We start from the raw sequence: 25,668 nt of genomic DNA on the forward strand, positions 1-25,668 counted from the left end.
AAGCACCCTGCTTTAAAAATATGTGCATTGGTATTGCATTGCTCTACCATCGAATACCTGATTTTATTAATCATCTGATTTGCTAAAAAAAAAATCTATTTTGAAAAAAAAAACAGGCTGGGCACCCAGTAAAAAAGAAAAGAAAAAAGACCAAATGACTTATTGAATGATCTGATCTTCCTTTTTCTCCTCCAGACCAAACTGATTCTGGAAATCGGCCTTTTCCGAAACCGCATGTTCCTATATTCGGTGTTAGGGTCTATTTTGGGTCAAATGGCTGTTATATACATCCCTCCCCTGCAAAAGATCTTCCAGACAGAGAATTTAGGAGTGTTGGGTAAGTCCCAGAGCTACCCTTTTTCGAAGGAGGATTTCAATCTTTCCAAATAAAAGGTTTTAAACTCCTGGCGATAAGAGATTGTTGGGACCTTAATGACACGGTCTGCGAAATTTGGATTCTACGCATCGGGAAGGGAAGAGAGAAGCTCGTTTTCAAAATTGCACGTCTTTTTCTTTTCAACAAATCTAAATGGCAACCTTCAGAAAGGTGAAAACTACGAGGTTCAGGGGACACATTACTCGCCTCTTTATTTTCGTGCCAGCGTCCTTATGGCTCCCATTAATTGTAAGAAAGCAGCCCTCCAAAATGCAGTTTCAATAGAAGTTGAATGGATTGTTGGTTGCTAACTGATGCCCCCTTTGGTGTTCTGCTGTCCGTATTAGTAACCCTTTTGTTTCCTTCTCTTGATAGATCTGTTGTTCCTCACCACCCTTGCGTCTTCAGTCTTCATCCTCTCGGAACTGGTCAAAGTGTGCGAGAAATATTGCTGCAGGTCAAAGGCGGAGCAAAGATCACTGGAAATGGTCTGACGAACAGGGACACGCCTTGTGTCGACGGCGTGAGGGCAAAGACCACGGGGGGGCAAAGAAACGGTCAAATGAGAGACCACGTAGCCCTCAGCTGCATAAGGGATTGGGAAAGACGTTCCGAAGAGGCCCTTCCCTAGTTTCTCAGTCTGTAAAGGTGAGGGCAGAAGACCTGTATTTCCAGACCTGAAAGATTTCTGCACAATGTAGCTTCACAACAAAGTGGAATTAACTCATCGGGTCGTGAATGATTACGATATCTGACTAACCTGGCATGGCTGGAACCTTGCCCCTCCAATTGGATTCAAAGGGGGATGTCAGATTCTGCAAAGCCCTCATGAGTCATTTGGGTCTCTTCTAATCTCAGAAGGTCCCCAACTCTTAATCACAAGCTGATCCCATCACCGGCCATCCGGTCCTGCAAAGTTAAAACGATGCCTGGATTCCATCTAGTCATCTGACAATTGTGTCCCCCTTCAAAACAGGTCCCCAAAATGAAGGGTGGCCTGCTTTTATTTATTTAAGATGCAATAAAGACACTTGTTCATAAAGTCTGCCTTGGTGTCTCCTGGGGTTGGGTCAACGGGGTATTGCAATCTTGGTGTTCAATTAGGTTAAAAAACAGTGGCTGGATTCACATATTGTCTGCTACTCCATGAAGCTGGAAATTCACAGCCAACATCTGTCCAGTCTTTTAAAAACCTGGGCTGAACCTAATTCAATTGTTTATAGTGGTACGATTAATTCAGATATGAAATCCTGATTTCTGGATATGGCACCTCAACAGACCCCCAAATTATGTTTTTATGGAGCACTTAAATTTTCCCAACAAAATACAAATCGATTTGCATGGAAGACATTTGAGTTTTGAGAACTCTTGTGAGTGAACTGGGGTCCCTCCAAGGAATACTGGAAGTCTCCTTGGGTGGGCTCGCACCCAAAATAAATGTGAAAAGAAGAAAAAGAAGGTCCTGAATTTAGAACAATACACGCCCCAATTCCTGGGGAGAAAAAAAAAACCTTGCAGATAAGAAATCCAAAGTTTGTAAAGACACCAATTGTTATTTAACCCGAATCTCATCACGCTTAAGAGATTGGACAACGGATACCGACGTGTGGAAAATAGAAAGCTCGGGAGGCGTTCCAGCAAAATCCTGGTCAGACTTGGGGAGGAAAAAGTTTCCGAGATGAGATCTCAGTTATCTTCTCCGTCATCATCATCATCATCGGGTGGTTTGCGAAACCCGTCACTCTGCCGGCTTTTCCCCATCATCTCTAGCAAGGCTTGGGCCTCTGGGTCGGTGTCTAAGATGCTCTTTTGGCCTCTTCCCTAAAGCCAAAGCCAGAAGAGAGGTTGGGAAAACAAAACAAAACAACCACCACAGCCGAAGGTGGGCTGCAACCAGCTCTGACCGACTTTCTTTGTTCCTGAAACCTGAGCTAAAAAAAGTTTGGGTGGATTCCTTCCCCTTCCTAGCGCTTGGCAAACATGGCAAGGTTCTGCTTTGACCTGATCAGTGAAACAGGTTAGGTCAGATGACGGCGCTGCCAGAGAAAGCAAATTGCTCTCAGTTTTAAGTCTCTTGGAGCTGGGGCGACACGGGGGAAGGAAGGAATCAAAGAGCATTTGGGTTGTCTTCCCCCCTCCCCCAAAATTGTTCGAAAGAAAGAGAAAATGCAGCTGCTTAAGTCACAGATCAAGATACACAAAGCCTTAACTTAAGTTAAGATATCAGAAACAAATACCTGAGAATTTAAGAGTCAATGTCCTATATTAACCTATTTGCATGGCAGTTCTCCAAGCCAGAGAAGGTCTGTGACTGTAAATCCTCCCTTGAAAGACTTTGCTGGATGTGAATGAACAGAATTCACTGGAAATTAATAAAAGTTTTTTTTGTCGGGACCAGGAATTTGCTTCATTCTCTTGGGAAGCCTCGGTCAGAACAGACATGCTTAAGGAGGTCTTTCTGATCCCCACTTCCTCCATTTCCTGTCAATCACTCTTTCCTCTGTTCATCCTCATATGGGCCACTCAGAGACACCAAGGGTACCACTGGGCCCTAAAGACCCTGTTTCCCCTCCCCTTCTTCTCTTCCTATCTTGGTCAAGTTTGGTTGACTTCCATGCAATCCAATCTTGGGGACTCTCCCATCTTCTGCTGCAGGAGCTCTTCGGCTTCCCCCCAGGTGCAAACGAGAAGCCTAAACCAACTTTGACCTCATGAATTTCATGCCCTACTTGGGAGCAGGCAACTCCTGACCAAACATGAAGTTTGCATCACCCTCTAAGGTGGCTTTGCTTGGAGTGGCAAGACTTACATTTTTGGCTTCCAGGATGTCTCCCACAGCCCACACCTCCATGGAATCCAGCAGGAAGTTCTCCTTGGCCGACAGCTGAGGGCTGTTGTAGGTGGTGCACCGAGGCTTGGCTCTGCTGTGGCCTTGGCCAAAGTTACTGTCCACCCAGAGGCCAAAGTATTCGTGTTGACCTCCCATGCCCTGGAAGGAAGGAGAAAATGCAGGCATGTCATCCATATCTGTATTGGTATAAGGAAAAGTTAGAGAATGCAAAAATGAACCTCCAACCGACAGACACACCTGCAAGGCCAATTACAGGTAGCCCTTCACTTACGACCACAGTTGGGCCCAAAAGTTCTGTTGCTAAGTGAGACAGTTAAGCACGGTGGGCTCACTTTACCTTTCTTGCCACAGCTGTTAAGTGAATCACTGCAGCTATTACCATATTTTTCAGACTATAAGACGCACCCAGATTTGGAAGAGGTAAATAAGAAAAAAAAAGTTTTTGTCCTCCCTGGCCCCCACGCCCCCGCTTTTGCAAAAAACGGGTGGAAAACAGGCCGTTTTCCACAAAAACGGAGGTGTTTTTGCCTTCCTCCAGCCCTGCTGAAGCCTGCAGAGTGCTGCTGGGGGTTGGGGGAAGGTAAAAATGCCCTCTTTTTGCAAAAAAAATGGGATGTGGGGGCAGGGCTTCAGGAGGCCCAAAATGGCTGTATTTGGTGCATAAGATTCACCAACATTTCCACGCTCTTTTGGGGGGGGGGGGGATGTGCGTCTTATACTCTGAAAAATACGGTAAGTTGGAAACACGGATGTGAAGCGAATTTGGCTTCCCCACTGACTTCGCTTGTCAGAAGGCTACCAATGGGGACCACGTGACCCGGGGACACTGCGACCGTCATAAATATGAACCAGTTTCCAAGGGTCCAGATTTTGATCATGTAACCATAAGTGATGCTGCAACAGTCCTAAGTGTGAAAAGTGGTCGTAAGTCACTTTTTTCCCATTGCCGTTGTAACTTCCATCACTAACTAAAATATTGTAACTTGAGAGCTACCTGTAATCCATTTTTAAAAAAGAGTTAAGGGCAAAAGCTCTCCCCTGTGGCTGGATACGCTTCAAAAAGGATTGGGGAGAAATGCTTTGGACGTCTGCTACTCATTAAAGCAGCCCATCCATGAGCCACATCTGATTTTATGGAAATTAGGGCACCTTATTCTCACATTGGAAAGGATGCTGAAAGTCAGCTGCCTCAATGAACAGCGCAGAGGGTTTCTCATTTGCACAAAGTCCAGAATGTGTCTTTTGACTCAGGACTCTCCAACCGTGGTAACTTTATGACTTGTGGACTTCAACTCCCAGAATTCCTCAGCCAGCCATGGACTTCTGGGAGTTGAAGTCTACCTCCTGGTTGAGGGATTCTGCGAGTTGAAGTCTATCTTCTGGCTGAGGAATTCTGGAAGTCTATTTCCTGGCTGAGGAATTCTGGGAGTTGAAGTCCACAAATCGTAAAGTTACCACAGTTGGAGACCCCTGTTTTGACACATTTTCAAAGCATGCGTAGCTGTACAAGCCATCATGGTTAAAGCCTTGGGGCCAAAGTAAACTCAAAGGTCCCACTGTTTGTTACTCACAAGTCCGTTCGGCATGGTCTGTTGCCCGTGATTGAGGTACATGTAGTGGTTATTGTAGCCACTGCAGGTGAAGACTGCCAGCGAGGGAGAAACGGAGAACAAAAAGCATGTGTGGTTTCCTGTAAGCAACAAATGAATAAAGAGTTACGGACCAGAGAGAGGAAAACAGAAAAGATTCAACCTAGCAGAGCCTAATTTGAAAAAGTGAAGTGGCTAGTCCTCATTCATTTCCCATTTTGAGGGGAGAGCTAGCTGTTGGAAGTTTCTTCTAAGAGAAGGCTGCCACCTGGTGGATAGCGTCAGCTGTCACACTACTTTGTGGAGGCACGGGTGTATCTACTTATCTACCACTAAAACTCTCATGTTGGGGTTATCCGTTTGTCTGTTTGTGGCCTCCAAAGAGCCCAAACAGTGCATTGCAACCGACGTACTTAAAACCTGATAACTTAATGCATGGAATATCCGGAAGAATTGTTTATAACCGTGATGGCGAATCTATGACACGCCTGCCCGAAGTGGCATGTGGAGTCATGTCGCCTGGCAGGTGCGGCATTGTCCGTTCCTCTTCCGGGTTTCTGGCGCATGTGCCTGCGTGACAATCAGCTGACTTCTGTGCATGCAGCAGTGCTGGAAACTGGAAAAGCTGCTCTTCTGTTTCCCAGCGGGAGCATGCCTGCTGGCTAGCCGCTAGCCGTGTGTATGAATGCGTGCCAGCAACCGTAAGTCCGGCGCACATGCGCCCGCTGGAAACCGGAAGCACATTTTCCGGTGCGCACGTGCTCCCTGGGCAGCTCCTCTTCCAGGTCACATCCCAAAGGAGCGTGCAGGCTCTCTTTTCAGCACTTCGCCATCACTAGTTTACAACTTTCTATAGTCCAATGTGTGCACAATTCTGCAGGCTGGGCGGGTGACCTTTCATCTCACCTTGAATTTCAAAACCTCACCTTGGAACTGAGGCTTTACCTCCCAGGAGCAGGAGGAAAACCCGCCAAAGATGTAGCCATCGGTGTCCTTCAGGACCAGGAGGCAGGGCCCTTGGTTGACAATGTGGCCGCACAGCTGGGTAAAGCTCTCGCCGTGAATCCCCGAGGCGAAGAGCAGCTGCCACTTATCCCGCAGCTCAGAAGGCAGGTGGGAATTGAGGTAGGTGATGGAGGGGAGGTCGAGCAGGCTGACGAAGGCAGCGTTCCCTTGCAGGCCTCGGCATGCTGGCAGCAGGCGGAGGGTCTCGTCGGCTTCATCGGAGAGAGGCTGCAGGAGGAGCAGGCCCTGCTGGAGCACCACCTTGAGGAAGGTGGAGATCTGTGGGACACGGAAAAGCCAATCCTCCAGGCTGTTTTGGTCACATGTGGCATCCAGGACAGAGTCTCCCTCCATCTTCTTTCCCTCTGCAGCAAGAGAGATGAATTGGCCAGGTCCAAATCAGAATTTGACAAGACGAAACCCATATACTATACATACCAAACATCAAGCTTTCTCCATTTAAGAGGGGTGGACTTCAACTCCCAGAATTCCCCTACCTCTAATATAACATCTCTCTGTCTCAAAGGGGATTCTACAGGTAATCCTCAACTTATGTATCTGCCCTCGGTGTGGAAGGGATTGCCACTCTCAAATTTTTAGCCACACCAGATGCTGCTTTAGGACCTCTTCCCAGAGGACGATACTGTAGTTTTTTGAGACTGAAGAATGCCAAGGATGGCCATACTGGAACTCAGGGGCTGCTACAAAGAAGAGGGAGTGAAGCTATTCTCCAAGGCACCTGAGGGCAGAACAAGAAGCAATGGGTGGAAACTAATCAAGGAGAGAAGCAACTTAGAACTGAGGAGAAATCTCCTGACAGTTAGAAAAATTAATTAATGTGGAACAATTTGCCTCCAGAAGTTGTGAATGCCCCAACACTGGAAGTCTTTAAGAAGAAGTCGGATAACCATTTGTCTGAAGTGGTGTAGGGTTTCCTGCCTAGGCAGGTGGTTGGACTAGAAGGCCTCCAAGGACCCTTCCAACTTTGTTATTCTATTCTAAAGCCTCCGAAAAATGGGTATGTCTAGTTTAATGAAAAGAAGGACTAGGGGAGACATGATCACAGTGTTCCAATATCTCAGGGGTTGCCACAAAGAAGAGGGAGTCAAATTATTCCCCAAAGCACCTGAGGGCAGGACAAGAAGCAATGGGTGGAAACTAATGAAGGAGAGAAGCAACTTAGAACTGAGGAGAAATCTCCTGACAGTTAGAAAAATCAATCAATGGAACAATCACTGGTAGTAAAAAAATGAATTTCACCACTGGATGGGAGTCCGTCCATAACCAAAGAGGCATTAAGCCGAGGACTGCCTGTATGAGGGATGCTAAGTCAGAAAACTGCGCTAAACGTTTGATACCGGCTCTTTCGAGTCCTCCCATAGTAGGCTTTGTTTTATGTCCCACTGTCGCCTCTAAGCACGAGCGCTGGCAGCTCACCTGCAGACTTCAGTTCAGAGGCCAGCTGAGTAGCCAAGGCTTTGATCCTAGCGACCGAATTATTCAGCTTCTTCGGATTCCACCCTTTCAGCAGCTTCCTGTAGCCGAGCACCTGAACCACGGAGCTGATCAGATCCCCTGAAAACTTCAAGGAGGTGCAATAAGGATTTATTAATGGTCTTTGGGTGATTTTGCTTCTAGAAACAAGTCCTCTCGCAGGGACCGAAAAGTGCTTCTCTAAAGGGATTTCGGACACTTTATTATGTTTTGACCTTAATACAATATTTTACCTTATATATTATACTAGCTGATGACCTGGCATTGCCCGGTATTTATAGATGTCTGACAGGGGGCTTTCTTCCTCCTACTCCCATGCCCATCATCCCTGGCCTTTCCTTTCCCTTTCCCAGTGCTCCTCTTTCCCACTCTGGCACATTGCCCCAAATCCATCAGGCGCTTCACCATTGGTCCACTGGAGGGCGGATGTCATGGCTGGCTTTCTAGAGGAAGCAGCGAAGGAATTGACATCACAAACAATTCCGTTCTAGGATGCCGCACTGGCTCTCCTTAACGGCCCAGGCTCTCCCTTCTCCCTCCCATGACATCATAAACAATTGCCACTCTAGGATGCCATGCTCACTCTCCTTAACAGGCCAGGCGTTCCAGAGTTATGCTGGAACAGGCAGGCAGGCAGACACACGCACAACCAGGGGTGTCCCCCCTCCCCATATAGTATTTGTTTCCAGAGGGTAAGTCATCTGTGCACCAAGTTTGGTTGAAATTGCTTGAGGCGTTCCAGATTTATGCTGGAACATACATACATACATACATACATACAGCCTTCTATATATAGATATAAGAAGATAAGAATAAGAGAAGATATAAGAGAAGATATGAGAAGATAGATAGATAGATAGATAGATAGATAGATAGATAGATAGATAGATGATAGATAGATAGATGATAGATAGATAGATGATAGATTGATTTTAGCATTTGAAATGTGGATTTACAGGCGGCTGTTACATATAAGCTGGGTTGACAAAATCAGAAATGAGGCGGTGATAAGCCGCGTAGGAAAGCCAAGGGAAATCATCAAAACCATAAAAAAGCGAACGTTAGAATATTTTGGGCATGGGATGCGACACCAGGGAAAAATACGGCATCCCCCCCTTAATCCTCCAGGGAAAGATTGAAGGCAAGGGAGGTCCAGGCACAAGAAGAACACTGTGGCTTCAAAATCGAAGGGACCGGTTTGGACAAAACTCACCAGCACTTTTTCATGTGGCTGTTGACAAAAATAGGATTGCCAACATGATCGCCAACGTCCGGTGACGGATATGGCACAAGAAGAAGAAGAATTATATACTTCATATAAATTCTATATTTGCTGGAGCTTTATTTCAACACATATTTGTGTCTGTATGCATAATGTCTTTGTTAGAGATGCGTATCGGTGACTGTGTCAGCTTCTGCTTCGCTTGGTTGCTATCGGCTGCCATAGAAATGGGGAGGGCATGGTACTGGGGAAGGGAATTGTATGGTACTGGAGGAGTTATGTAGAAGGGAGTTTCGTTCTCACCGAGTCCCTACGGGGAGAGGGGGCGGTCTATAAATTTAATAAACCTAAACCTAAACCTAAACCATCTTCTGCGCATGCTGATGGCTGAAGTTTGGACTTCATCAAGGCCAACCCTCTCCCATACCAACCCGAAGAGGCTTTTTGAAGATGCACCCCACATGACACCTTAGGGAGTTGCAGATTGGACGCTGGGCTGGGGTAACTGGAGGGAGGGGGCTGGGCAATCATTTGATATGTACTTGTTCGCGCCTTTTTGGCTCAGATCTTGCTTTCCTTTTTGCTGCTTTCAATTCATATCTAGTAAAAGTACTTTATCTCTATTCAAATGGAGTTGAGGTTTTTCTTTCTTGGATATTGAAGTTGCTAAATAAATGAATAGACCTCACCTTTCCGCCTTAAATGCAAACGAGGTGTTGGTCTGCTTACCTCTAGGATTTGGCTTCCCTTGACCGTCTTCTGAGCCCCTGAGATCATCTTCAGGACCACCCCACTTTTTTCCTGGATGTTGCCCTTGAAGAGGGTGGAGGCAAAGACCACAAACTGCGTCTTTGCCACCCAGGGGATGGGCTCGGGGGAATGGTGGGTCTCCTGAATGCTTCTCATCCCATTGTACAGTCTCGTCACCATGGATGGAGGCAGGGCGTCTTTGACGTAGACCTAGGAAAGGGACCAAAAGGCCTCCATGCAACCAGTCCTGGACTTACAACATTGAGTGACTATTCAAAGTTACGACGACACTGGAAAAAAAGGGAGTTACAACTGTGTTTCAAACTTACGACCACTGCAGCATCCCCCCCCCCGTGGTCACATGATTAAAATTCTGACGCCTGGCAACTGACTCATATTTATGACGGTCACACTCTCCCCGGGGGGGGGGGTGTCATGTGATCCCCTTTTGCGACCTCCTGACAAGCAAAGTCAGTGGGGAACCCAGATTCACTTAATGGCCGGTGCTGTTAATTTCACCACTGCAGGGATTCATTAAACTAGACCTATCCAGTTCCTGCAACCATTCTTCAGATGCTTTAGCCTCCAGTCCCCTAATCCTCTTTGTTGCTCTTCTCTGCACTCTTTCTAGAGTCTCCACATCTTTTCTACATCGTGGTGACCAAAACTGGATGCAGCATTCCAAGTGTGACCTTCCCAAGGCCTTATAAAGTGGTATTAACACTTCACGTGATCTTGATTCTATCCCTCTGTTGACGCAGCCTAGAACTGTGTTGGCTTTATTGGCAGCTGCTGCACACTTCTGGCTCACATTTAAATGGCTGTCGACTAGGACTCCAAGATCCCTCTCACAGTTACTATTATTGAGTAAGGTACCACTTAACAGCCCATGCTGGGGGAAAAATGAAATAATAAATGAATAAATTATAGGCAGCCCTCGACTTACAACCCTAAGGGAGCCTGCCCATTGCTTACTCACCTTGAGTGCTTCAAGGGTCACCCCGGTCTGTGCCTTTTCCCCCACCTTCATGGCCTCATCCGCTCCAGATAAGGCGCTAAAAACGCCATCGATGTCCATGAGTTCATCGGGAAGAAACCTGGAAAGGTGTTTCTGGTAAGAGCTGTTGCTTTCCACGTTGCCCATTTTCCTTCGGCTGGGGGCGAAATCCTGCAAGGGATCACAATATATGTATATATATGGGGTAATTAAGCTTCAACAGCAAATTTGGAGGGACTCAGCCCTGCAAGGACATTGGGGGGGGGGGAATAAGCAGAGGAAGAAAGCAGAGGGTTGCAGAAGGTCATGGAGATGGCCTTGAGAAAGGTATTCAGTAGCCCTTCGGTCAACACCAGCTGAGTCTGCCAAGGGAGGAGGAAGTCAAAGAAGAAAACTCCAGATTGTTCTGCCCTACGGAGGTGAAGGGAGGGGAGCAAAAAACAAGGTCAGGCTTTCAGGAGTCCAGTCTATAGTGAAAAAGAGGACCAGGGGAGACATGATAGAAGTCTTCCAATATCTCAGGGGTTGCCACAAAGAAGAGGGAGTCAGGCTGTTCTCCAAAGCACCTGAGGGCAGGACAAGAAGCAATGGGTGGAAACTAAACAAGGAGAGAAGCAACTTAGAACTGAGGAGAAATTTCCTGACAGTTAGAACAATTAATCAGTGGAACAGAAGTTGCCTCCAGAAGTTGTGAATGTCCCAACACTGGAAGTCTTTAAGAAGATGTTGGCTATCCATTTGTCTGAAATGGTGTAGGGTTTCCTGCCTAGGCAGGGGGTTGGACTAGAAGACCTCCAAGGTCCCTTCCAACTTTGTCATTCTAAAGCCTCCCAAAAAATGAATTATTCAGCAGCTCAAAAACATACACACACACATAGGGAAATATCAGGAACAATAATATTTCACACACAATGAATGCTGCCTGCTTCTTTGCTTAGCATAATGAAACCAATCAGAAACAAGAAGGCATTTACCTCTTTTTAAAAATAAGGGCTCCCACAAAAGTAATTGCTTCTTCTTCTTCTTCTTCTTGATCTGACTCCCGTCAAGGTTTGCCGAGAATGTGCAGGAATTTAACGGATGAAATACGGGTCTTTTATTTTCTCATCTCGTCAAACAAGCGTGTCTTGGCCAGTGGTGTTAGACCGATGATTATGGAGCAGGAACCTGGTTGAAAAAAAAGCAAAAAAACCTCCAGCCTTTCTAAAGACATCGTAAAACACCAGGTTTAGCTTTCTGATTTCCGGCAATATATAAATACAGAGCTTGCTGGTGTTCAAGCCATTTATGCTCCTCCTTGGTGGCTGCACCTATTTTCTAACAGATGTGGAAGTGAAAGCTGGAACCTAGCATCTGAGAGGCGGAGAAAGCAGAGGTTTTAAAACTTGGCAACTTTTAAGACAGGTAGATCCCAATGTATTTGTGATGGTGGCATCATCCCGGAGATTGTGTGATTCCCCATTTGCAACTTTCACAGCCATCTTCCAACAAGCAAGGACAATGGGGGGAACGGGATTCACTTAATGATGGCACAATTCACTTAAAAACTGGAGGGATTCACTTAACCATGGCCAAAAAATAATAATCATAAAATCAGGCGCAATTCAATTAACAATTACTTGGTTATCTGTCATCTATCTATATCTATCTATACTTAGGTGCCCATAAACAAACACACATAATTATTAAAAGACTTTTGAGAGGTGCCGAGTCCACTGAGCAGCAATATATATATAAAATAAATATAAATTATTTTGCTTGAGCTCCCTGCAGCTGCTAAGCTCCGATACTAAAAATGCTTCCTTTGGGTGCAGACGTCATTCGAACTCGGGACTATAAGCCACGTCTTCATATCATAAATATATAAATATATAAATATATAAATAATATATAAATATATAAATATATAAATATATAAATATATAAATATATAAATATATAAATATATAAATATATAAATATATAAATATATAAATATATAAATATATAAATATATAAATATATAAATATATAAATATATAAATATATAAATATATAAATATATAAATATATAAATATATAAATATATGCAAAAACATTTTTAAGAGAAACAGGGCTGCCCAACGTCTTCAAACCTTTGACTCCCACAGACCAACCCAGCTTTCCAGCAAAAAGAAATGTTACGTTTGCACGTTTTAAATCATTTTTCACTGCTTTATCCCGCCTGTAGCCAGGCAGATAGCAAATAAATTTAGCAAATAAAATCTGCCAAAAAAAAGAAGAGTGCAAAAGGAGAGTCAGGGAGCCTTAAGCAAACAGCCCAAAGTGCATGGAGAGGCAGGAAAATTCAATGAATTGCCCACGACTTGGGCAAAGAATGCAGGCTGGCCTACCTTGCAAGGTTGTTGTGCCAAAATATTTTTTTTAAAAAAGAGATGGTATCTTCCTTTTGACTTATTATTAAAAACATGCAAAGAAAACATACCTATTTGGCCTAACCCAGCTGGAGAACTTGGATAAGGAAGCGAGAAAGAAAGAAAAAAAAAACCCAAAGCTCCACCTCTTTATATTCATAAAAAATAATATTCATGAGGCTCATGAATATCAATGAGGGGCACCCACCATGCCTCGCGCCGCGCATGAATAATAAAGACGGCCCCGTGCGGACTCCGCCCCCTCCGTCAAGGCCGAAGGTTCGCGGCAGCCGCTGGCTCGCCTCGTAGGGACGGTGCCGAAGGCCCCGAGGGATCCCCGCCGCTCGATTTCCCTCAGCGGCTTCGCTGTTCCGCGGCGCCGCCCCCCGCCCCGCCGCCCTCAGCTGTGAGAAGCCGCCGGCTGAGGCTCCGCCCCTGGGCCCGCTTGAGCAACAGTGCACTCAGCCAATGGGACCGTCAGATGACCTCGGGGGGAGGGGGCGGTTCTAAATGTGACATCACCGCCTCCGTCATTCATATGGCTTTAAAATGCCTCAACAGCGGGATTCCTATGCTGCATCAGTGACGTTCTAGGCATCGCCAGCTCCATGGTAAGAAAGCCTCCTGGGAGTTTGTGCGGTCATGCCGGAAGTGAAGTACGAAGGGGTTGATTTTCTAGATGTTGTACTCTATGTTGTGGAGGTTGAGGAGATGCGATCCGAAGCGAGCGCCCTCCTGCGGGAAAGAGCGTCCTCCTTTTCAGTCGTCGTAGCCAATGAGAACCCTCCTAGGGGCGAGACGGGCTAAAGCCTCAAAGGTGTCTTGAAGTCGCGAGTTCGAATCCCGATTGCCCCCATAAGAAGCTTGCTTTTTTATTTTTAGTATCACACTTTAACCAATTTCGTTGTATTAAGTACAATGACAATAAAGATTATACTTATCCTTACACTTAGCAGGCACAGAAATTTAAGGCAAATAATTTTATTTTTTTTATTTTCCTGGAGATTTTTAATTCTATGCCTGTCCATCCAAATCATGCCCAATTTCTACAATAATACACACCAATAGGAGAGCTGGTTGCAAAAGACGAACTGTGCATCTTAAAGGCACTTTTCCAGCTAGTTGAACGACCAATGCAAAAATATCCCAATCGTTCAAAATAGAAAGATTAGACTTAGCTGTTGGGTGTTGCTTTGCTCCAGATCAGCCTCCCGTGCCTTTAGCAAACCTCCCATGCAACAGGGTGGTGGCTTGGCTGGGTGTGATAACAGGATGGTGCCAGCTGCCTTGTGCTTTTTGGGCCGATGCCCACTTGATGGCAGTGGGATGTTTATTAACGCACAACGCGTTCCAGAAGAAAAACGAGCCTTTTCATTGGGTGCCCAGCTGTTCAGAAGGGATGAAAGGAGAATTGTGCAACAAACAAGGACCGTTGCGCTGTTTCCCCTCTGAGCTCCACATTGATCGCCTCGAATAAGCCATTCCGGTGGTCAAAATCATTGCCTTCCACATTTTTTCATTGTTGTGCAATGCTTCTGCGCTATGCAACTGATGCCAAGGAGAACAAAATCGTGCTGGGTTTACATCACAATCCCCTTTGAATCGGCTTCTGAAAAAATGCAGCTTGAGTTGAGTGGGGAATCGGATTCGGGGGAGAGAATGAGATCAGAACTGGGCAAGTTTTTCTTCTGAACCTAATTTTTGGGGAGTGGAAGAGATCTGATGAAACTAAAGTTAGTTGAGCAGGGCCTGCAACTGCAGCTGAAATACAAACTAGCTTATCAAATAGCCAGATTTATATGATTCCCTGGCACTACGTAGAACAGACTGGGAGGGAACTAACCACCAGATTACAAGAACACGAGCGAGCGGTCAGACGAGGAGACGCAAACTCCTTGGAAGCCTCATATTGCAATGAACAAGTCATTGCCTTCAGTTTTGCAGTTGCTAAGATTGTTGGGACAAAAATAGCCAGAGAAATGATTGGAAGCTGGGAAACGGGTCCCTTGTCAGTCAACGGAGTGCTGATTTACTACCATCTTGCCAGATACTTAGGAGCCAAGAGTGTGCAACAGCAGAAGAAACAACAATCAATGTGACCGATTTTCTGAGCTTTTTGGGTGGCAGTCATTAAGCGACACCACGGTCATAAACTGAACACTGCGGTTGTTCAGCAAACCTACAACTTGTTATGGTATTATTTTAGCCAGAAACCAGAAATAAACATTAGGGTTTTTTTTGGGGGGGGGAGAAATTGCAATCCCTTAACTGTAGGATTCCACAAACAGCAGTACAGGCGGGCTGTTTCTGCGCCCCCAAAATGGGGGTATGTGTGAATGTTAGAACTTCAAATCTGGCTCAGGAGTCCCTTTTTCAGGGTCAGTCGTAACTTCAAATATACGCTTAATAGTAGTCCCCAACAACTGTTGCAAAATCAGCTCAGTCATGTGAATAACTCGCCTTAACGTTGTCATGACTTATGAGCCAAGGTGGCGCAGTGGTTAGAGTGCGGTATTGCAGGCTGCTTCTGATGTGTGCAATTTGGCAGTTTGAATCTCACTAGGCTCAAGGTTGACTCAGCCTTCCATCCTTCTGAGGTGGGTAAAATGAGGACCCAGATTGTTGGGGGCGATAGGCTGACTCTGTAAACTGCTTAGAGAGGGCTGTAAAAGCACTATGAAGCGGTATATAAGTCCAAGCGCTATTACCCTTCCTTCCTTCCTTCCATCCATCCATCCATCCATCCATCCATCCATCCATCCATCTATCCATCATGGCACAGTAGTTAGAATGCAGTTTTGCAGGCTGATTCTGCCCACCGCCAGGCGTTCGATCCTGACCGGCTCAAGATTGACTCAGCCTTCCATCCTTCCGAGGTGGTTAAAATGAGGACCCAGATTGTTGATGGGCAAATATGCTGTAAAACTGCTTAGAGAGGGCTGTGAATCACTGTGAAGCGGTATATAAGTCTAAGGACTATTGCTGTGTATGACCCTAATGGGCAGGCTCCGTTATGGTTGTAAGTCAAGGACTGTCTGTCCATGCACATTATTTAAGGAGGGGTGGGGGGGAACCTTATAAGGAAAAAAAAGCATTCCAATGCATTGCACACCTGAGACAAATAAATGCATAAATGACGCTTCTACCTCTGGCTTATTAATCCTCTTGGCCACTGCTGGCTAAATTTGACTTAAGGCTAGATTCGGATTGCAACGAAGGTTTGGTGATTATTGCTAATTTCCCCCCCTTTTTTTAACCATAAAAGGCAACCTTAGTTGCTGCTTTGCTCCCACTGGCCCATTTCTCATTCTGCACAGTCATCTTCCTGTGGTTTTGTTTTCTGCTCGGCGAGGTTCTCTTTGACTGACAGCTCACCTGATTCGCTGACATTCCTTGCGTGAATGTGTTGACCATATATGGCTAGGAAGCCTGAAGAAACTTGAGGCTGAATCAGAAGCTGGTTGTCCTCCCCCCCACAAGCGTCAGACGGTCCTGAGAGAAGAAATTTTGGGGTTTTTCTTTTCCCCACAGGGTTGTGTTTGGTTTTGCAGATCATCAAACAAAGGCTGAGGCCACAGAAAGGGTGGGAAGCCCGCACCCCTTTCTCCTGTGGACCTTTCTCTCTTTAAACTGCTAAAAAAGGGAAATATTTCAGGCTTTTGAAATGGAAATACCTGGGGGAGCAGGAATGCTGATCCCAAAATAAGCATTTTAGCCCACCTGTAAATCCTTGCAGGTAAGGCTTGAATTAACCGCCACAAGGTTGATCACGATTGATCAACATGGTTGATCTTGCATCTGCCTCTGTTTGTCTTTTGACTATTGTTTAAATTATTAAAATTGAATATGTACTGCAACCAGTTTTGGTCACCACACTAGAAAAAAGATGTTGAGACTCTAGAAAGAGTGCAGAGAAGAGCAACCAAGATGATTAGGGGACTGGAGACTAAAACATACGATGAATGGTTGCAGGAACTGGGCATGGCTAGTCTAGTGAAGAGAAGGACCATGGGAGACAGGATAGCAGTCTTCCAATATTGGAGGGGCCGCCCCAGAGAGGAGGGAGTCAAGCTGTTTTCCAAAGGCCAGACAAGGAATAATGGATGGAAACTCAACAAGGAGAGATTCAACCTGGGAATAAGGAGAAATTTCCTACAGAACAATCAACCAATGGAACAGAAGTTGTCCTTGGAAGTTGTGGGAGCTTCATCACTGGAGGCTTTCAAGAAGAGACTGGACTGCCCTCTGTCAGAAATGGTGTAGGGTCTCCTGTTTGAGCAGGGGGTGGTGGACTAGATGACCTATGAGGTCCCTTCCAACTCTCTGTTAATCTGTTAAAAAGGGACTAAAGACTACAAGTGTGGAGAAATGCATGCACGAACCTCCAAATACTGGAGATGCTTTTAAGAACCGATTATAGAAAGTCCTCACCTTGCGACCGCAACTGAGGCCAAAATTTCTGTCACTAAGAGAGATAATTGTTTCAATGAATTTTGCCCCATTTTATCACCTTTCTCGCCACCGTTGTTAAGTGAATCACCACCGTTGTTAAGTTAGTCACACACTTGTGAACTGAATCTGGCTTCCTATAGATTTGGCTTGTCGGAAGGTCGCAAAAGTGGATCACGTGACCTGCAGGACCATGCAGCCGTCATAAATATGAGCCAGTGGCCAAGCATCCAATTTTGGATCCTGGGGAGACGGCAATGGTCGTAAGTGTGAAAAATGGTCATGTCACTTTTTCTAGCGGCGTTGTAACTTTGAACAGTCACTAAATAAATTGGTTGTAACTCAAGGACTATCTCCCAAAGGTGTTTTTTCAAGAGGCGACTGGACTTTCTGTTTTTTCTTTGAAGATGTTTCGCTTCTTATCCAAGAAGCTTTGTCAGATAATGAGGATTCAATAGCTGCCAGCTGATGAAAAGTTGTAAGCTGTAAGCTGAAAGCTGATGCAATGAGAATGATTCAGCAATACAGGTATTGCCTCTTTAAGAATCTGGTGGAGTCCACACAAGTCATTTACTGTTTTTCTTTAGCTCTTTCTGGACGATGGGGAATGGAGGGACACAGATAAACCTCCAAGTGGCCTCAACAACTCTCTAAAAAGGATGCAAATGACCAGCTTTGTCTCCAAGAAGCATCAACCCTTCCATTCCCCACTATATACTCAGAGCTGAAGAAGCTTCTTGGATGAGAAGTGAAAAATCTTCAAAAGGAAAAAAATAAGAAAGTCCAGTTGTCTCCTGAAAAAGCATCTTTGGGAGGACTGAGAACCTCCATAGACATCAAAAAGACTATCTGTGAACATCCCACAGTGATGTCCACAGCAGTGTGTTGTTCACCCCCTATGCTAAATGCTCCGTGTGTGAAGCGGCCCTTTAAAGCTCCTGAAGGAATAGAAGATTTGAGATCCAGAACTTCAATTCCCCTAACGGAGTTATTCCTGGCCAGCTCTACATGCATCTTCTAACAGCAGCGAAAGAGCCTATTAATTTATCACACACCACAGCGAATCAATAACAGATTGAAGAGGGAGGGGGGGGGGAAATAAGAACCGACCAGACCAGCTGCTTTAAATAACTCAGTGTGCTGAGGGGTTTCCGCTGTTTAACCAGGGCCTGAAGCAAGCCGACATCCTTCCCTTGGCGAGGAAGTGAATGCGTTGCACTTTCGTTCTCACTGTTTGGACAGAAAAAGCAGAACCCAAATGGGGACTAGATCTCGGCCTATGCAGGGAAGGGACCTTCATCAAGCTATATCCAGTTTTGGTCACCACGATGTCAAAAAAGATGTGGAGACTGTAGAAAGAGTGCAGAGAAGAGCAACAAAGAGGATGAGGGGACTGGAGGCTCAAACATATCAAGAACGGTTGCAGAAGCTAGTCGGGAACGACTAGCGCATATATGCAAGGCAGTGGCGGGTTCTGGATCCCGTTCCAACCGGTATGGTTGGAACAGGCCTGGCGTCGCCCACATGGATGCGTGCAGCGCACGCAAGCTTCGTACCTGCCTGCAATGCCTCTGCAAGCCTCCGCGGTGCTCCAGCTGCTCGGCGGAGCATTGCGCAGGCGCCATATGCGCCATGCGTGTGCGCGGAAGTGCTGAAGGCTTAAAAGACAAGTAAGGAGCTCAGGTGGGCGGGTGAGCCCTCTGGAGCACCGTACCAGAACGGTATCTGGTGCTCTGGGCAGGATCCAGTACGCCTGCACTGGGGTGTACCGCCTGCAACCCACCACTGGTGCAAGGGGAACCTTTACCTTATCCCCCTCGAGGTGACCCCATGAGCTCGTCAGATGAAAGCATCTCTAGAGCAGGGATGTCCAACCTCGGCATCTTGGAGACCTGCAGACTTCAGCTCCCAGAATCCCCGTGGCTGGCTGGGGAATTCTGGGAGTTGCAAATTCAGTCCCTTCCAAGTTGCCGCGGTTGGACATTCCTGCTCTTGACGTCGCTTGTTGGGTTACGTGGGATGAAATGAACCTTTGGCGGTTGGCCCCTGATGTCAAGGCCGCCTCCACACATGACTACGCTTGGTTTAACTGACCAGCAGGGCGAGCCAAAGTTGATCCATCGTTCCCGGCAGCTCAGGGAATCAGGACAATCATACTTAATTAATCTCATCTTCCGCCAGATCAGTTCGGAGTGCAGGAAGCGAGAGGCGGCCCGACGGGAGCAGCTGCTTGCTCTTCACGCTTTCCAACCGGATAGAGCCATTCCCGCCACCCCACTGGTGGTTGAAGATGACATCAAGAGAGGGAGAGAAAGGGTAAAAAAAATAATTATCAAATTGTGGATGGAGAAACGACCATGTTGAAAGGGCTGGGACTGGGCAGCCGAGTCCTTTCATCTGCCGAAATAATAAATCCCAGGATTAAGAAGAAATGAAACATTGATTTATGCCGGATCTGTTTCTCAGTAGCTTTGAAGCCTTACAGCGTGAAATCTCCTGGCATTATATTAATAGAAGACAAATGGTACCCTTTCCTTTCCTCTCTCTTTTTCTTTCCTCCCTCCCTCCCCTCCCTCCCCCTCCTTTCTCTTTTTCCTTCCTTCCTATTTCCTCCTTCCTCTCCTGTCCTTTTTGTCCTTCCCTTCCTTTTTTCCCTTCTTTTTTCCTTCCCTTCTCTCCTTTCCCTTTCCCTTTCCTTTCCTTCTTTTCCTTTCTTTTCTCTTCCTCCCCTCTTCCCTTTCCCGTGCCCCCCCCCAATTGTTTGAAGGTTTCCTTGTCTAAGAAAAGGAATCGTGGAGCCAAGCATGGAAAGCAAAGCAAATTTTCTGCTCATGATTCTACTGTATTGTGGTGAAATTTGCCTTCTCTCCAAAAGCTTTTCTTCACCAGTTGTTGTGCCTCTTTTAGGATGTTTTAGGTTTAGAATTTCTTTTTAACTTCTCTGGTGTATTTTTTTTTCTTTTTCAAGTCTACCATGTGCCTTGAGCTCCTGAAGGTTGATCTTGCTTCCTTTTGTGGGCCATTCTACCAGACTGAAGGCTTTCTAGATATTTGCACCTAGTAATCTGAAAATGTTTTGTAGAGTAAGACTTGTGTACACTTGGGGTGGCATTTTGACTTTTCTCCTCAAGGATAGGGCCCACATGAAGGATCTGCAGCCCCATACTTCTCTTTTTTGGTGGGGGAAAGGCCCCTTTATATCACATTTTTAGGAAAGAAGCTCAGGAACCTGTATGATTGCTTTTGGCTGTCACACTAAGCATTGAGCCAAGCAGTGAAATAAAATATGGATGTTTGACATCAAAAAGCAAGGATCCTTTTGTTAACTTCTAAACCTACTAGAATCTAGCACATTAAAATAAAGGTTACACATATGTGCTAGTCATTCCCGACTCTAGGGGGCGGTGTTCATCTCCATTTCAAAGCCGAAAAGCCAGCACTGTCCGAAGAAGTCTCCGTGGTCATGTGGCCGGCGTAACTAAATGCCGAATGCGCACGGAACGCTGTTACCTTCCCACCAAAGATGGTCCTTATTTTTCTACTTGCATATCTTACGTGCTTTCGAACTGCTAGGTTGACAGAAGCTGGGACAAGTCACGGGAGCTCACTAGGGATTCGAACCACCGAACTGCCGACTTTTCTGATCAACAAGCTCAGCGTCTTGGCCATTGAGCCACCGCGGCCCTGTTCCAGCACATCGGATGGCCCTAAATTGTCAGATTCCAACCGAGGAAGAGAAAATAATTCCTAAGGAAATTCATATCTGCCTCGGCTGTCTGTTTCCTGCCTGGCCTCTGTAAGGCCTCTGCTCCATATCATCTCCTTGGCCTGGCCTCCTGTTCCAAGATCTCCTTCAGCTTTGCGAACAATGGTCTTCCTTTTGGAGGATGGGTCAGTTCCCTGCACCACCTTCTTGCTGTCCGTCAGCCCGACTTTCGTGGCGCAACGGGGAATTTCCTAATCTTTGGAAACTCTTCATAATTCTCCATTTTGCTGAGTCGGCTTGGGACAGGACCCGAATACTCTACCCAGACAGCTGGATAGTGGGAAGGATGACTCAGCAGGAAATTGTGATGGTTTCAGCATGTTCAAGAGGCCCTACCGTGGGAGGTCGCATTTCAGAGATCCCCCAAAGCAGCCTTTTAGCCTTCCCCACTTAGGAATTCAGAATGTGCCTGGATTTTGGGGGGAGACAATCTCTTCAAAGCCCACAAACTGAACTAATTTTAAATCGACTTGGAGAATAGACCTCGTTTATATATCATTACTACCCCATTCGTAAATCTTCCTAGCCTATTTTTCCTCTCTCTTTCTCTCTTGGTGAGAAAACGCTTGCGCAGAGACGGCCTTGAAGAGGGAAGCTGTTGGAAAAACATGAAGTTAGCCCTAGGACTGGAATGGTGAACCTTTTCAGCACCAAGTGGCCAAACTGGAACACGCATGGATGTGCGGATGCACATTGGAGCACTGGAAACCCGAAGGTCAGCTGGCCTCTTTTTTGGCCATTTTTTTCAGGCCGTTTTTTGGGCTGTTTTAAGGCTGTTTTCTTTCTTTTTCATTTTTGTCCTGGAAAATGGCCTGAAAAAACAAACTTGTTTTTTGGCCGTTCTCAGGCCGTTTTCCGGTGCTCCGGCACTCGCAAAGACCAGCTGGCCTGCGTGCATGTGCGCAACAGAAATCAGAATAGCAGCTGGGGATGGTGCATGTGCTCGCCATCACGGCCCTAGGGAAACAGGAAAGGGTGAGAAAGAAACTCAAGGCTTTCCACTTTGCGTCTCTTTGGTATCAGAGGCAAGAAAGGAAAAGGTGTTTTCAAGCTGCTATCGAGATTCTGTTCCTGCAGCCTAACTCAATGAAGTAAAACTCAACTATCTGGTTCCTAACGTCACTTATGATGAAGTGAGATCGTTAAGAGGCAGCGATTAGCTCAAACACGATTTAAAACTAAACAAGCTCCTAATAAGGAGGAATTTCCTGACAGTGAGAACAAACAACTTGTCTCCAGAAGGAAGTTGTGGCTGCTGAAACATTGGAGTTTTCTAAGGAGAGAATGGACAGTCATTTGTCCAGAATGATTCATGCTTGACTCCTGCTTGAGCAGGGGGCTGGATTAGAAGACCTCCAAGGTCCCTTCCAACGCTGTTGTTTTATTATTTGGTCTGTTCTTAGATGGGGAAGTTACAAAGAAAATGCAGAGCTGAAAATGGTAAATGACGAATGGGTCTTGCCCTGGGGTCAGGGGCAGTTGACGTGGATAAGATTTTAATTTTGCTTTCTTTCTCCCCTAATGATCTGATTCTGGGCTCATTCCACGACTGTGGGTACAAACACATCGTGGAGGTGGAGGGGGAAAAAGGCTGGATCGCTATGACAACTGTTGTCAAGGAGTCTGATAACAATGTGCTTGGGAGGAGGAGGACAGGAAAGGGAAAAAAAACCCTTGATTTTAATCATGGCACTTTGCAATCTCCTCGCCTTTCCAATGAATGTTGTATATCTCATTGTTGTCTTCTACCAAACATCTGGATTCTTGCAGCCCACATAACACCTGGAATAGATTTGCAAGACTTGTTCAGGTTCCCCACAAGCTACCCATAAAACCTTCCCACGGAGAGAGAGAGGGAGAAATTGAATTTTGATCACGTGACCACGGGGAGGCGGTAGCCGTCATGAGTCAGTTGCCAAGTGTCTGACTTTATGGTCAAGGGTGTAAAAAACGGCCGTAAATCCCTTTTCTCAGAACTGTTGTAACACTGGGGAATAAATGAACTGCTGTAAGTTGAGGACTACCGGTGCTAAGGATTTGTTCATGTCGGGAATTGCATTCGTCGTTTTTCTCCTGGAAGGAACTGCCATTTCTGGGCCGTTCTCCATTGACTTGGACTAAGTGGGTGAGCCATGAGCTGGCTCAAAGTCCCCAAGATACATGCCTAAGCCTCAGTTAATAGGCTGAGAATAACCAAGAAATCCTCACCGAAGGCAAGATTAAGGACACCTCCGTAGGGTTCCAGGAACTGCAGCTGGTTTTGTCACTATAACAACACACTAATGTGCTTTCCAGATCGCAAGCGTGCGGGAAATAGATGTAGGTCAATGAGCACAATTTCTATACGCTTGGTTAGAAAGCATCTTGAGCTGAAAAGCCGTAGAATCACAGGATGGCTATGGGGCTGCAGAAATGGGGAAGGGGACTGACCCACCACACCTCTCATCCCCATTGTAATCATCAGAGGTAAAGGAGTCCCTATGTATCCCAAAGGTGTTGTGGCCCGCCAGCAGAGCTGAGAGCAGATTCAGACAGTGAGGAGGTTGGGGAAGAACCTGGGCCAGTCCTGGAGTCTGGGGGAAGGCTCTGAGGAGGGCTCTGTGTCGGAGGCAGAGAGGGGGCCAGGGCCATCTGACAGTTATCAGCTGCCTTCAGAGTCAGGCATCAGTGAGGCAGAAGAACAGCTGGAGCCTGTTCCCAGTGTGCACATGCGCAGAGTGGCTAGACAGCTAAAGAACAGGGGTCGACTTGGGAGTAAGGCCACAGGTGGACGATGAATGGCCCCTCCCAGAGGAAATAAAAGAGGAGTGAAAGGGGAGTGGAGTTTGCAGGAAACAATTAGTTTGCTTAATTGGTTCATGACTCTTTGCCAAGTTTTGCAGATATCGGCCTGGCAGCTCTCGAAGCCAGAGAAGGTCTGTGACTGTAAATCCTCCCTCGAAAGACTTTGCTGGATGTGAATGAGCAGAATTCACAGTCAATTAATAAAAGGGTTTTTTGTTGGGACGAGGAGTTTGCTTCATGCTCCTGGGAAGCCTCGGTCAGAACAAAAGGTGCTTTTTCAAGAGGCAACTGGGCTTTCTGGTTTTCCTTTGAAGACGTTTCGCTTCTCATCCAAGCAGCTTCTTCTGCCAAAGGTCTTCAAAGAAAAACCAGAAAGTCCAGTTGCCTCTTGAAAAAGCACCTTTGGGACAACCACGGCCTGGGTGACTGAGAATCTCCATAGATGAGTCCCAGTGTACTTTTACTCCGCTAGTCATCACCGACTTTAAGGGGCAGTGCTGATGTCTGTTTCAAGGCCCTCGAACCAGCATGTCACGGGGCCAGCAGGATTCACAGAGCGCTGTTATCTTCCCACCAAAGTGGTACCTATTTACCTACTCGCATTTGCATCCTTTCGAACTGCTGGGGGGCAGGAGCTGGGAGGAAGATGGGAGCTCACCCCATCGCGTGATGCTCGGGTCTGGAACCAGGGCTGTTGACTTTCCCACCAACAAACCCAGCCTCTTAACCGCTGAGTCACCCCATTGCCCTATCATCAGAGACATGGACAAGAATACCTTCCCTTTCTCAGCAGACCCTCTAGGAATCTAATGGCTGCACAGTTCCTCATCCGTGAACACATGATGACTGATTCATTTGAATGCTTGTTGTCCTAACCCAAAAAAGGTTCAGAAGAACATAGGAGCAGGGCTCTGGACAAACATGCATGCAAGGTTTCAACCTGTTTTCCCCCAGGATGCTCCCTCCCAACCCCAGTACACAATGTACCATGCAGTAGGGAAGAGATTCAGCCGCTGAATCTCTTGGCATCCTCTTGGCTCATTTCGAAAGGTCATTGCGTCTAGAAAATAAAGGATGCCATCTAAGATCATGTAACTGCGGAGATGGAAGAGACCACAAGGGACATCTATTGCAATTCCCTCCAATATGCAGGAAGATTAACTAATCCAGTCGAGAAGCAATCGAGAACTAAGGAGAAATTCCCTGACAGTGAGAAGAATCAATCAGCAGGCCGACTTGCCCCCAGAAGTTGTGGGTGCTCCACCACGGGGGGCTTTCAAGAAGAGACTGGACAGTCACTTGTCTGAAATGGGATAGGGTCTCCTCCTTGAGCAGGGGGGCTGGACTACAAGACCTCCAAGGTCCCTTCCAACTCTGTTATTCTGCTAATCAGACAATCATCAAGAAGTCGCTGTCCAGCTTCTAAAAAGTTTTCAGAACCCACAACTTCTGCAGTAGACTACGATGGAAGTTTCTCAGGAACTTTTTCTAACATTTAAATGGCATCTAGGTAGTCAAATGGTGGCGAGGTGGCGCAGTGGTTAGAGTGCAGTACTGCAGGCTACTTCAGCTGACTGCTAGCTGCAGTTCGGCAGTTCAAATCTCACCGGCTCAAGGTGGACTCAGCTTTCCATCCTTTCGATTTGGGTAAAATGAGGACCCAGATTGTTGGGGGCAAGAGGCTGACTCTATAAACCGCTTAGAGAGGGCTGTAAAGCACTGTGAAGCGGTATATAAGTCTACACGCGATTGCTAAATGTGTATTAGTCATTTTTGGTCCTACTTTCTGTTGGCCTGTAAAATATTTATTGGTTATTTTCCCTATAGTTTCCCCCTATGCTCCTGAAGATGGCTGAGACTTCCCATAAATTGTCTTTTCTTTAGACTCGATGTTCTTCAGACTCGACCCATCTCTTGCCCTCTCCCCCAACCAAAAGACTGGTTGAAATGTAAGGTGGATACAGTGCATGATTTGACAATCCCAACTCCGTG

At 46.3% G+C, this 25,668-nt stretch overlaps 2 protein-coding genes and 1 long non-coding RNA gene across 5 annotated transcripts in view; 2 read left to right on the plus strand and 1 right to left on the minus strand.

Annotated features, from left to right (window-relative positions):
- The window catches only part of ATP2C2 (ATPase secretory pathway Ca2+ transporting 2), a 35,761-nt gene extending 33,991 nt beyond the window's left edge, over positions 1-1,770 (plus strand). The window contains exons 26-27 of the mRNA XM_081963464.1: positions 196-337; positions 752-1,770. Coding sequence (XP_081819590.1) covers positions 196-337; positions 752-870 — 261 coding nt within the window. The 3' untranslated portion in view covers positions 871-1,770. The remainder of the gene's footprint in view (positions 1-195; positions 338-751) is intronic.
- A 132-nt stretch (positions 1,771-1,902) lies between these two features.
- On the minus strand, positions 1,903-13,443 carry MEAK7 (MTOR associated protein, eak-7 homolog). Of its 3 annotated transcripts, none has more exons than XM_081963482.1 (9): positions 12,886-13,443; positions 11,259-11,451; positions 10,267-10,455; positions 9,267-9,497; positions 7,259-7,403; positions 5,743-6,186; positions 4,799-4,917; positions 3,186-3,365; positions 1,903-2,197 (listed from the first exon to the last, which is right to left on the minus strand). In XM_081963482.1, exons 3-9 carry the CDS (start codon positions 10,429-10,431, stop codon positions 2,063-2,065), a joined length of 1,419 nt encoding a protein of 472 aa, XP_081819608.1. In that variant the 5' UTR covers positions 10,432-10,455; positions 11,259-11,451; positions 12,886-13,443; the 3' UTR covers positions 1,903-2,062. The 3 variants fall into 3 exon arrangements, with proteins under 3 accessions (XP_081819608.1, XP_081819609.1, XP_081819607.1); XM_081963483.1 differs by lacking the exon at positions 12,886-13,443 and adding an exon at positions 12,749-12,864 and having other exon boundaries at positions 10,267-10,384; XM_081963481.1 differs by lacking the exon at positions 12,886-13,443 and adding an exon at positions 12,749-12,864.
- A 2,539-nt stretch (positions 13,444-15,982) lies between these two features.
- LOC309397470 lies at positions 15,983-19,468 on the plus strand. The gene is made up of 3 exons (XR_014176266.1): positions 15,983-16,413; positions 17,270-17,389; positions 19,308-19,468. It is a non-coding gene; the product is annotated as an uncharacterized lncRNA (long non-coding RNA).
- The last annotated feature ends 6,200 nt before the right edge of the window (positions 19,469-25,668 follow it).

The sequence above is a fragment of the Natrix helvetica genome, assembly GCF_964273705.1.
Source record: "Natrix helvetica genome assembly, chromosome: 10".
Taxonomy (NCBI): Eukaryota; Metazoa; Chordata; class Lepidosauria; order Squamata; family Natricidae; genus Natrix; species Natrix helvetica.